General features: G+C 48.7%; 1 protein-coding gene across 1 annotated transcript in view; it reads right to left on the minus strand.

Moving 5' to 3' along the window:
- Positions 1 to 570: 570 nt before the first annotated feature.
- The window catches only part of LOC135918011 (uncharacterized), a 93,640-nt gene continuing 81,712 nt past the window's right edge, over positions 571 to 12,498 (minus strand). Inside the window, exons 4-5 of the mRNA XM_070521483.1 lie at positions 12,011 to 12,174; positions 571 to 1,076 (exon numbers count right to left, since the gene is read on the minus strand). Of these exons, the coding sequence (XP_070377584.1) occupies positions 735 to 1,076; positions 12,011 to 12,174 (506 nt within the window). The 3' untranslated portion in view covers positions 571 to 734. The remainder of the gene's footprint in view (positions 1,077 to 12,010; positions 12,175 to 12,498) is intronic.

The raw sequence follows: 12,498 nt of genomic DNA on the forward strand, positions 1-12,498 counted from the left end.
CACTTCTATGCAAGAATATAAGTATGAGGCCTGCGCGCCTCCAGTGGTTGTTGTGTGGCCGGAATGTGAGGTTGCGATTAGAACGTTAGAATAGCAGCTTGGGCTTGTTGGTTTTCCATCCTGCTGTTAACAGCGCAAAATGTAGTCAAGAGACGAGACAAGAAGACACCACAACCGCTGCACCACAAGCGCAGCGCTTGTGGTGTCTTCTTGTCTCGTCTCTTGTCTACATTTTGCGCTGTTAACAGCAGGATTACAACGTTTTACGTCAGTAGTTTCTTTGGTCTGTCCTGCTTCACGCTACGGATGGCAAACAGCAAGATTTACCCCCAACGCCTCACCTCGCCCGACATCATTACACGTGCCAAGATCTCCTAGTCCATGCCTTCAATCCAATCTGCCACCATTGAGTGCGACCTCTACGAGTGGGGATGATTTGAACTAGAGTCGTAATGGAACGAAGTGTTCCTTCATTCCTTCTGTGTACTTTGTGCCAACGAGCTTTATGCAAGTATGTGATCGACGAACAGAGAAAAGAACATTTTATGGACACTGTTTAGACTTTTGGTATAGGCAAGAAAATACGTTTATGTGAAAGCAAAATTTTACAAACAGTATACAGAAATTTTAAATTCAGCTTTCATATTGAGTATCCATGAAAGCAAGCTCTCTGAGACTGTTGGGAGCTCCACAAAATTTCCGACCCTTTAAAGGCTTTTAGATCGCAACACAAGTCAGGGCAAACTGTCGCTTGCTTGTGAACTCCACTGCAGCACTGGCAGCGCTGGCCAGTACCCAAAAGGTGGAAAGAAGTTGGTTCCGCTTCTGTTCAGTGAGACTTGCCGAGTAGACACCGTTTCCAGACCTGAAGGTGCAAGCACTGTTGGGGAATGCAACCGCTCATGTAGCGGCCGCGACAAGTCGAAGCCCATTGTCGGCGCCAGACGAACTGTTTCAGCTGCTAGCGATGCTCCTAATGCAGCAGACTGTGCTGTTGTGGAGCCGTGTTCAATTAGATGGTAAGGCTGGCGTTCACGCTTCTCCCGGGCACGACGGTTCTGGAACCAGATTTTCACCTGCGCAGGGGTTTAGAACGGAACGAATAATTGATCGGTTCCGGCCGATACTATAACGATAGGTCAAGAGAGTACTGTTAAAACGTAAAATAAAAACTTGCTGGTGGTTTTCTTGCGTCGCATTGTAAGATGTCACTGTCATCCGTGTTTTGACACTTGCAATATTGCTGGCCGGAGCGATAATCAGTTTACTAGACAGATTGTCAAACCGGAAGCGATAGAAAGACTTGGTCATATGTGTGTAAGCATGCCATCAATCAAGCTAGGAGCAAAAGACCTTGACTTTCCTAGAGTAGCATCACGGTTTACTTTTATTTGTAGTTTATGAATTCTTTGGATTTTCTTTCTTGTTTCGCACACTGATAAGCTTGGTCTATACGCTGATATCTGAGGTATAAATGCAGTAATATGGTCACAAGTATAAACTGTTTGAAGTAGCACCTGTGTGTGTGTCTTCTTATGTATGTGGCCATTTCACACTGTTTTAGACGTCCTTATATAATAAAATTAAACGCACCCCCCTCGGGAATGTTGGGCACTTACATAGTTGCTAGTGGAAATTGCATGAATCATGTAACAGAAAAGAATAGGAACACAGCGCTATTGGATGGATGGATGGATGGAGTAACTTTATAGAAAGGTCCTGCGAGCTACGGGGCGCAAGGTCCCCATAGAGCGGGCTACTCCCACGTTGGGACCGGGAGTTGTAACTCCCTGGCCGCATCGTGGGCTCGCTGGACGGCCCAGAGCTGCTCCGCCAGGTCCGTGCTGCGTAATGCGTCTTGTAGCCTGGCGGAGTCTTGATCCTTGTTTGCGTGGGTCCGACCACACGGCCAGAGCAAGTGATGTACGTCTAGTGTGCTATGGCAATTTTCGCAATGTGATGTTTTGTATAGGTCAGGCATGTAGTGATGTAGTCTGTTCTGCGTGGGGTACGTGTTTGTTTGAAGCATTCTGAACGTCAGGGCTTGAGGCCTGGTGAGCTTATTGTGAGGTGTGCTGTATATTCTGCGGTCTAGATAAAAGTGCTTTATGATCTCGTTATATGTGGAGGGAGGGTCCCGATTCTCGCTGGGATGGTCACGACCAGAATAGGTGGCGTCGCGGAAGGTTAGGTCTCGCGCGCTCCTGTGAGCCATCTTATTGAGATTGCGAGGGACGTCCTCGATCTCTCCGAGGTGTGCCGGGAACCAGCAGATGGTGTGATGCTGCAGCGGTGCGGATCGATTGATTATTTGTAGTGCTTGTCTTGCAACTGTTCCTTTCTGAAAGGCTTTGACGCCTGAGCGTGAATCGCTGTAGACGTGGGTGGTGGTCGGGTCTGTGAGCGCGAGTGCGATGGCAACCTGTTCTGCTATCTCGGACTTGTGGGTCTTGACTGTAAGAGCGTTTCTCACTTGACCTTGCTTGTTGATCGTTGTGGCAACGAAGGCCTTCCTGGTTGGGTACTGTGCCGCGTCAACGAAACAGGCTAGGATTTTCTTATCACGTATTTCGCGCAGGATGAACGATCCGCGTGCCAGCCTTCTGGGTTGATGGTGCGTGGGGTTCATGTTCCGCGGCAGTGGGCGAACCGTGTAGGAGTTGCGTGTGTCCGTCGGAACGCTTTGATATAGAGTCTCGATTACTGTGGTGTCATGGCCTAGTTTGGCTAGGATTTCTCTACCCTGTTTGGTTCCAGAGAGTCTTGTCCATTGAGCCCGTTCTTGAGCTTCGGCGATTTCTTCAAGTGTGTTGTGTACCCCCAGTTGCAGCAGGAGCTCTGTCTGGGTCTTCTTGGGGATTCCCAGCGCTTGTTTGACTAGCTTCCTCAGTTGTACGTTGAGTTTGTCCTTCTCCGCTACCTTCCATCTGTGCATGGCCGCCTCGTAGGTGAAGTGGCATAGCGCAAAGGCGTGTGTTAGCTTGAGGAGATTTTCTTCCTTAAAGGGAAGCTGAAGAGTCTGTCGAATTCAATAAGACGCTCATATACGGATGCGGGAACCTTATAAACCATGTAGGTCAAATTTGGGTTTTTTTTTTTTCCAATAGGAGCGACGTAATCGTCGGTTGAAATTGCGCTGTAGCTCCGCCCCCCGTCGAATGCCGCGCGCTGCTGCTGACGCTGACGATGCGAGCGGAGACCGGAAACCGCGGTGTTGTGACGTCAACTTTAGTGTTTTGCTCCTTCGCAGCCTGCGCGAACGTGCCTGACCGTGCTTGTTTCTGCGTGCGTGCCGTCGTAATCTGCTTCGATCGACCCTGCATTTCTTTGTTGGTGCGTCTGTGTGTATGTAGAGTGGTGGTCAACGTGCGCAGCATCAACTGATGTGGTGGGCCGATCATGCCGTCTTTCTGTGCAGCCTACGGTTGCACGAACACCAGCGGCCGCGACGATGTTGTCTTCCATTGCTTCCCACAAGACAAGAAGCTTTTAAGGAAGTGGGAGGCTGCTCTAAAGCGAAAGAATTTCAAGCCCTCAAGAACAACACTGCTGTGCTCTAACAACTTCCGTGACGACGATTATCACCAGAATTTCCACTAGCAGGCTTTCTAAACGCAGCGCGAAGAGATCGGAGCAACGAAAACAAAGACGGCACGAGTGCGGACTGACTGATGATAACTGGTGTTGGAAGGCTTTATGAATACACGAACTCGCCCAAACCTGGATTTTCATTTACTGCGAGCTCCTTCATGTTAGCACGCTGAACGGAAGGTGCATGTTTATTTCCCGCCCTCGACGCAGGTTTCGTCGCAAAGCGCCGCGAATTTTCTATTTGCACGTGTGTTGTAAAACAGCCTGCACGCAGCTACGATAACGCAGTGCAAATGCAGAGTTTGCATGTGCTGGAAAGCCGGCGCACGCCAGGACGCTACGCTCCCCCCGTCTCTCACGCACAGCGAGAAACCGACCGTCTCACGTAGCCGACGGAATTCGCCGCCTTTACGACTTCGGTTACGAGTAGTGTGCGGATGGCGCACAGATGGTCACTACACGTACTGCATGAACCGGGAAGCTTTTCACGCGTTTGAACCGTCTTTGTAGGTTGCCGACAGCTTTGGACAGCGCACAAATGCCGACGATCGCATCCCCGCTTACGTTCCACGAGGAGGCATGCAGGAACACAACACTGCAGTTGTTTGACCGGAAACGAGCTCACTAGATCGGCGAAAGATCGGCGAGATCACTAGATCGCTTTGCAAAAAACATACTCACCAAAGAGCATTTCCAACACGAGGAGATCCCAAGATTTCGCTTTCGTTCTCGTCGAAAGCACTGCTCGCACCAGCATCGTTTGCTTCTTCGAGAGGCCGGCTCTTTGCAATTGGCTCGTACATGTAGGGAGCAACGCCGAACTCTTCAGAAAAACGCAGTCTCTCTAAATTTTCTATTACCTCTTAATTTTCCATTTCGGCACCAAACTACCTGGCACCGCGCTTCATGTGGAGCGGCAGCGGTCGGTCGCTAAAGTTGACGTCACGGGTCGCCCGACCAATCACAGGCGGAAACGAGACGCCTGGGCGTGTCCGCTGCTGCACTTTTCGTCGAAATAAAATATATTTGCGCTTTCTTTCGCTCAATTTCGATACGATATTCGAATTCGGAGGGTTGAAAACCATTATGTACACATGTTCACTCATTTTTTCTGGAAAACCTTTCAGCTTCCCTTTAAGGCCGTGTTGTCTGTTGGCTACGCGTCGTATGAGATTCAAGGCATTATTCGACTTTGTCACGATCTTCTCCATTGTAGCGGCGTTAGAGCCGTTGCTCTCAATGAACATCCCAAGGACTCTGATTTTGCTGACGTGTGGAATGGTTCCTCCGTCTTTTGTTCTTAGAGTAACGACGTGTGTGTCTCTGATTTCGTTCTTTGGTTTGGGACCGCTCCTCGACGGTTTGTAGACGAGGAGCTCTGACTTCGCAGGCGAACATCGCAGGCCAGTGGGAGCGAGCCTGCAGAGCGCTTTCAATTGATCCCAGGCTACCTCCGGGGACCCAGAGCGTTACGTCATCGGCGTATATCGTGTATTTGACGTTCTCGATTTGATCCAATTTCTTGCCTAGGCCGGCTAGCGCAAGGTTAAAAAGCGTCGGAGAGATGACAGAACCTTGCGGGGTGCCCCTGCCTCCGAGTTTGTATTTCTGGGACTTGATTTCCCCTAGACGGAGGGTGGCCGTTCTGTCACTCAGGAATGATTTTGTATAAGCGTAGAGTCTCGTGCCGAGGTCGAGGTTGGAGATCGTGTCCAGTATGTAGTCATGTGATAAATTATCGAATGCCTTTTCGAGGTCTAGCCCTAGGATTACTCTCGCGTCTCTCGTGTCTGCGTCAATGATCTGATGCTTGAGGAGCTTCATGGCGTCTTGGGTGGATAGCCCGGGTCTAAAGCCGATCATTGCTGCGGGGTAGACATCTTTATCTTCGAGATGTTTCGAGAGCCTGTTTAGGACCGCGTGCTCGGCTACCTTGCCGACGCAAGACGTCAGCGAGATAGGTCTGAGGTTATTGATGTTGGGCGCCTTGCCAGGCTTTGGGATGAGCACGATAAGGGCCGTTTTCCAGTCTTCTGGTAGTGCTCCATTCCTCAAGATGTTTGATTTCCTCTGTGAGGGTTTCGATTGAGGTTTCGTCGAGGTTTCTAAGTGCCTTGTTAGTTACGCCATCCGGCCCCGGCGCTGACTTGCTGTTTAGGTTCTGAAGCGCCGTGCGTATCTCTTCGGTTGAGAAGTCCCGATCAAGCTCTGGGTTGGCTTTGCCGCGATATGCATCGGCGGTCGTGCCTCTAACATTTTTGGCCAGCGGGAGGTACTTGTCGGCGAGACGGTCAATGAGCTCATTTTCCGTAGTAATTTTGAGTTCCTCGTGCATGATCTTGTTCAGCGTACGACCCTGGTCCGCTTTGGTTTTGGTTCTATCTAAAAGATGTTTGAGCAGGTGCCACGTCGTCCCGCTGTTGATGCGGCCGTCCGCGGCGTCGCACACCTCGTTCCATTGCTGGTTAGATAGTTGCGTGCAATATTCTGCAATCAGCCGGTTGAGGGAAGAAATTCTTTTCCTGAGTCGTCGATTGTGTCTTTGTTCTTTCCATCTCCTGGTGAGCGATTGTTTGGCTTCGAGCATGTGGACCAGTCGGCTGTCCATGCTATGAACGGGAAGATCTGTCTCTATTTCTTTCGTGGCCGCCTTAATGTCGGCCTTTAGTTGCGACGTCCATTGTTCCATTGATTCTTTGCCTGTTCGGCGTTCGTGTCTGAACTCGCGGAACTTGTCCCAGTCGACGTACGTCATTTTCCTGGGTCCTCTGGATGGGGTGTCAATTGTTGTCTCAACAATGTGATGATCGCTGCCGAGATCCTCGAACAGGTTGTTCCACTGATAGTTTGGAACGTTGCGGACGAAAGTGAGATCTGGCGTTGTGTCGCGGTTGACCGAGTTACCCGTTCTTGTGGGGTGCCCGGCGTTCGTGATGAGCGTTAGGTCAAGTTATTGACCTAACGCCGGTCAGCGCTATTGGCAACTGATGATATATTACCATGCCAGTGGGATCAATACAAAAACTTTAACGCTTCCATAAATTTGGCTGAACTTTCTCCTGGTGCCTTCAAATAACCTTGTGTGACCTTGCAAGTCGATAGTTTTCAACATGACATGTCGAACACTATGCAACAATTTCCAATGATTACGCAGGTGTGCATTGACCTGTAGCCTTTGTGCGTATTGAAAAAGAATACAAGATCCTAAAAGTTTAAAGCGGTAAAGCATAATAAATAACGCCAAAAGGATGTCTGAAGCCACCGGCACAAAGAACAAACAAATTTATGTACTACTTGACATTGGCATAGTGACTTTGTGTCTGGAGCAAAATGCCACATGCGATCGATAGAAAGAAAGAAAAACAGCTCACTAGTAGCGAGATAGGGACAACGATATCACGGCAAACCACCTTTCTCCCCAACAGAATAAGTCAAACGGCGCCCCTCCGCTAACAGCGGCGTTTAGTTCCTCGTTCGAAGCTGTACTGTGCAGCATGTGACCCCGCATAACCGTCGAAAATTCCAATCAGGACTTGAGAGCCATATAGGTATCGAAGCGTAACTCCAGTCCAACAGACGGCGGCTAGCTCTGATCTCTGCCACGTGTATACCATTCTGTGACTACTGACATCGGCTACAAGCATGCACAGGACTTGCCGTAAAGCTCTGTGAGCTGGGCCAGTGTCGACATATCCTCGATACCAGTAAAAAGACGCCGCATCGATTGCGATAGCAAATTAGTGAGTTAGGATAGTAGTTTTATAGGCCATATACGCTTGTAAAAAGACGCCGCATCGATTGCGATAGCAAATTAGTGAGTTAGGATAGTAGTTTTATAGGCCATATACGCTTGTAAACACCCGCTTAGTAATTAAATTAAAAAGCGTAGTGTCACGCACGCAAAAGCAAACATGGACACATGTACTCAATGACCATGGAAACTCGCTGTCAAAACGCTGGAGTGAGGAAGCGTGGCCGTAGCAGCGAGCGAATTGAACTTCGTGCTACCTTTTACTTGAACATCGAACTAAGCGGCAAAAACACAGCGCACACGAAGCTATCCGCAGTCGGCGTACTCTGTCTCCATCGAACATCACATTCAGGATAGGGCGCGTGCGGCCACGCGCGAGCGCGCCTTCCCAACCACACGCGGTGAATCGTGCGCGCCTAGCTACGCGTTTTAACAATAGATTAAAAACACCCTCTTCAGAAATTATAACATCAGGCATGGAAGGAAGGGACATGCTAAAAGGTGGGAGACGCCCGTCATCTTTTGTGAAAACTTTCTTAAAGGTGTTATTAAATGCTGCTGAAACCTGGACATTGTAACTTACATGTTGTCCATTTATAATAAATGCATCAGTAGAACGAGAAACTGGTGCAGTTTAACGCCAAAACTTTTCAGGTGCAGTTTTTATAAAAGCCGGAAGTTGCTTATTGTAGTATTTTTCTTTATCTTTCAGAATGCACTGTTTTAATTTCTCTGAAACTTTATGAATTTTTGCCCCTAAAAAGGCTGAGCTTGATTTTTTTTATTCTTTTCTTTAATCGCTTTAGCTTGCGCAGCAATTGCAAAGTTTCTCGCGTAATCCAGGGATTGTCATTGTCTGATTTCTTGCATATCACTGGTACAAAACGCTGAATGCAGTCAGGAACAATGTTTTTGAAAACAAGCCACAGGTCATCCACGCTACAAGTGCTGACATGAAATGAAATGTCAGCACTTGTATGAAATGCATATGAAACACATGAAATGCATGACAAGTTCATTACTACTGGATAAAATGAAAGGGACACGGCAGAACAAAAATAACTTTGTACTAAAAACGGAAATACACATTATCACATTATTTTGCACTTGGCCACAACTTGAGTAACGGTGGCAAGGAGGAACAGAAGGTAGCCAGCTTTTGCAGCAGCACACAGAAAACATTCCCAGAAAGGCCTATTTCTCAATCAAAAACCAGGTAAAATAAGCCAACAAGACGACTTTTCTTTCACCACGAATGCATTGCTTAGCAATAAAATTACGTCACTTAAGCACTAAGTCATGCCTACTGGGCAGTCCTTGGTCTAATAAACACGAAGTGTAAAAATCTGCACACAGGACACCTGCAATGCTCACGCTTTCCAGAAGAAAAAAAAGCGTATCATGCCCACACATGCAGGTTGTTCGCGCGGTTTTACCATAGGCAATTACTGAGATAATACATAAACACGTACGAACGTTAATTTTTCAGCTGTTAGTAACTTTGTAGAAGGGTGACACAGAGAAAAAGCACCGAGGGCCGAATGGAAAGCTAGGCGAGTTAGTGAAGTTGCAGAATGAGACTTGGCACAGAAAAACAAGTCACAGACCATGTGACAATGAGGAGGAACATCTTTTTGTCAGCTTTCGCTACCGGTAAGAGGGACGTGCACAATCAAGGCGCAACGACGTCCGGAGACTCACGGAGCACACACATGCAGAGGGCCGTATTCGCGTGCATCCGTCTTCTTATGTTCTCGTGTCTGCGCGCCCCTCTGTTGTCTTTAGACACCCGCAATAACATTGCAGGGCTTGTTTTTGAGGTATTCGTGCACCACTGCACGATGCACGAGCGGTGCGAGTCGTGAAACGGGTGAAACATCGCGGAGCACAAGCACACAGCTATCCAGGACCACGAAACTGACGCAACGACCCACGCCGGTCAACGCACAGAAGCGCACGCTTTTAGATTACAGCAACGAAACATGAAACTTCATGCAGCGGCTAAGCTGGCGCCAGGCCGGCGCGCGCGCGCGAAGGCAGTCGAAAGTGAGGAGGTTACTATGGCAGGGCAAGGGGAAAGAAGGCGAGACAAGGTGTGAAAGGGCACAACCTCCTCGATCGGCGCGCGTGCCGATCTAAGAGGCCGTGCAGGGAAAGCGTGTTGCTTTCGCGCCCTCCCGATGGATAGCCCCAATTACCTCTGCCACGGTGGTTGTGGTAAACTTTATTGAAAGCGGGAAGGGGAAAGGGGGAGGTGGCTGAGCGATCGGGCTCAAGTAAGGCCTCGGCCTGCTTGGCCTTCTCCGCCCAGTCTACCAGTTCAAGCTGTCGGTCGACGTCCCCGGACCTGAGCCAGTTAGGTCCGGGGACCAGGTCCAGTCAGTCTCGCTGCTGACGGGCGGATGAGAGAACGGGAGCGAGGTGCATTCCCACTTTATGTGTGCCACGAAGTGGCGGAGTTTCCGAGGCCCGGTCGGACGTCGTTACCGCAAAACGATTTTCGAACCAGCCATACCCGGCCCTCCGTGTAGCGCAAGGAAGCTACTGAACTAACTGAATTTCCCAAGCTTAAGTACGTAGAAAATCGTAAAGCACAACGTACACACAACTAACAGGTATGATAGCATAGATTGTAATTTCACTATGCGAGAAAACATGATTTTGTCCCACGAAAGCTCAGGGAACCCTTTTCCAGCGTTTCTAGCATTCATATACTGTCCACGGCGTCCGTCATTTGCGCGTGCCGGCACCCGAAGGTCTTGGGGCCACGGAGCAGGGCGCCCGATTACTTGCAATACTTCCAGATGGTTAGAACGACAGAATAAAGCTCAGCTAGTTGGTAAGGATTCATTATGCAAAAAAGAAGTGAGGCGTGCAGGCAGGACACAAGAGTAGAGAAGTGGACAACACGAACGCCGACTGTCAACTGAAGGGAGCACTCAGGCGAAAAAAAAAAAAAAAGACACAGAACTCATCTGCGCAAGCTCAGGAATGGTATCACCATGTGTCAGTCGGGTACATGTGCCGGTCTGGTGATAAATAACTGTTAAGCCACTTAATCTCTTTCTTATGTAAAGTAATCGAAGGCTGACTCACGCACGCACTTCCACCATTAAAGATATGCCATGCCTCTACCATAAGACGGGTATCTTTATTCTTATGCGTGTACAATATCGCGCATTCATCTAACTCTGGCGTGCAGTTACAATCTTGACAATGTAGGGAAACATTAGAAGGCGATCCACCGGTTGACCTTTTACGTTCTATTAGCCTCTGATTGATACGCCGCCCCGTTTGCCCTACGTAGAACTGGCCACAGCTAAGGGGAATATTATAAACCACACCCATATGACAGTCAGTAAAACTGTTGTTCTTATTGTGCTTCAATGGACAAATATCTGTTCTTTTTTTTTTCTTTTTACCTGCTCCTTTTTCCTCTGTATGGCAGCGCATATCTTACCTAGCTTATTGGGAGCAGTGAAAGCAACATTAGCATCATATCTACTTGCAACTTTTTTTAATCGTGTGCGACACTGAATGAATGTACGGAATAGCCACTATAGTACTCTTTTTTTGCTATTACTGCTCTCTGTAATCACGTCCATCCCCTCGAAACCGACTTCTTTAGGCGCTAAGCCACAGTGGCCACTGCTACAATAGGATAACCTGCTTCTAATAGGCGCCGGCCCTGCGCATTTCCAGATGGCGCATTTCCAGATGCGACGCAGGCAAGCGCTCTTCCGGATGGCGCTTGCCTCCGCCGCATCGCGGACAACGCAAGAGGCCGCGTTTCTACCAGAATGTCCGCCTTCGTGCATCGCACTCGCGGCCAGCGTTTCCTGGTAAACATTACGGTAACATACGCTCCAGTTGCCGGGAAGCGTGAGAAGCAGTCAGGGATCTTTGAATGTTATCGCGTTCCACCCTTTAATACGAAGCTTAAGCGCCTTCCATTTTTTTGCTCACCTCCACGCGCTTACGTCATTCGCTTGCTTTGTGGCTTCAAACATATATTCGCCGATTTGACGAGCTGGCCATATACGCTTGCACGTAGAAAAACAACGTAACAACGTTTTCCTGTGAGAAAGCGACCTTCCCATCGAGTTTCGAAGGCTCCTGCACGGCCGCCATCTTATTTAGGCAACAATGTACGTAGATTGTATCGATGTTGACTTTAATGCTGTTTTCGCGAAGCAGTCTCTCTATTATTATTGCTTCACAATAACCCTAATGGCCCTCTAGGGAGTGTATTACATAGGGTAAAGGTTACATCGGTAAGGCAAAGAACAGTGCATAAATGTAAATACAACACAAAAACAAAACTGGGATAAAATGAATTACAGTGCATCAACGTGTGAATATGGCTGCTGTCAACTCAGCTGTCCATCCAGAAGTCTACGGCGAGTACTGGAACACGACCTTAGTAAAATTTTAGGGCGCTTTTACTATTATTTCTAGGGATTAGAAGATTGGGAGCTTCAAAACACACACACACACACACACACACACACACACACACACACACACACACACACACGCACACGCACACGCACACGCACACGCGCACGCGCACGCACACACACACACACACACACACACACACACACACACACACACACACACACACACACACACACACCAAGTTGAAACTGTCATGTCAGCACTCACCCTGGTGTCGGTGAGTCCCAGAGCGACGGCGATGCTGTGCACCTGCGCGCCGCTCAGATAGCGAGTGACCGCAAACTGCGCCTCCAGCGCAGATACCTGGACGCTCGTGAACGGAATGCGGGGGTTGCGGCCCAAGTACCGCCTCCGGGGAAACTCACGTCGTCCTGCGTCCAGCCGGTATCAACAGCAGCCAGCCGGCATCGTCGACAACATTATCATCACCAACAACAACGAGTCTCCCGCAGAAATTGAATTGAATTGAATTTTTATTCTCCTTGAACAAATACACAAGGAAGGAGTAGCCACAAAACGCTACTGAGATTAGTAGCTTGACGAGGTGGCTGCCCCTTTACACAGCAGCAGCAGCAGCAGTAGTTAAGAAACAATTTTCATACAAATGACTACTTTCATACAGATGTACGGACAATGGCTGCACAACGGAACATAAGCATTTTGCAAAATACAAAAGAAAGCTTCACATTTATGAG

The sequence above is a fragment of the Dermacentor albipictus genome, chromosome 7, assembly GCF_038994185.2.
Source record: "Dermacentor albipictus isolate Rhodes 1998 colony chromosome 7, USDA_Dalb.pri_finalv2, whole genome shotgun sequence".
Taxonomy (NCBI): Eukaryota; Metazoa; Arthropoda; class Arachnida; order Ixodida; family Ixodidae; genus Dermacentor; species Dermacentor albipictus.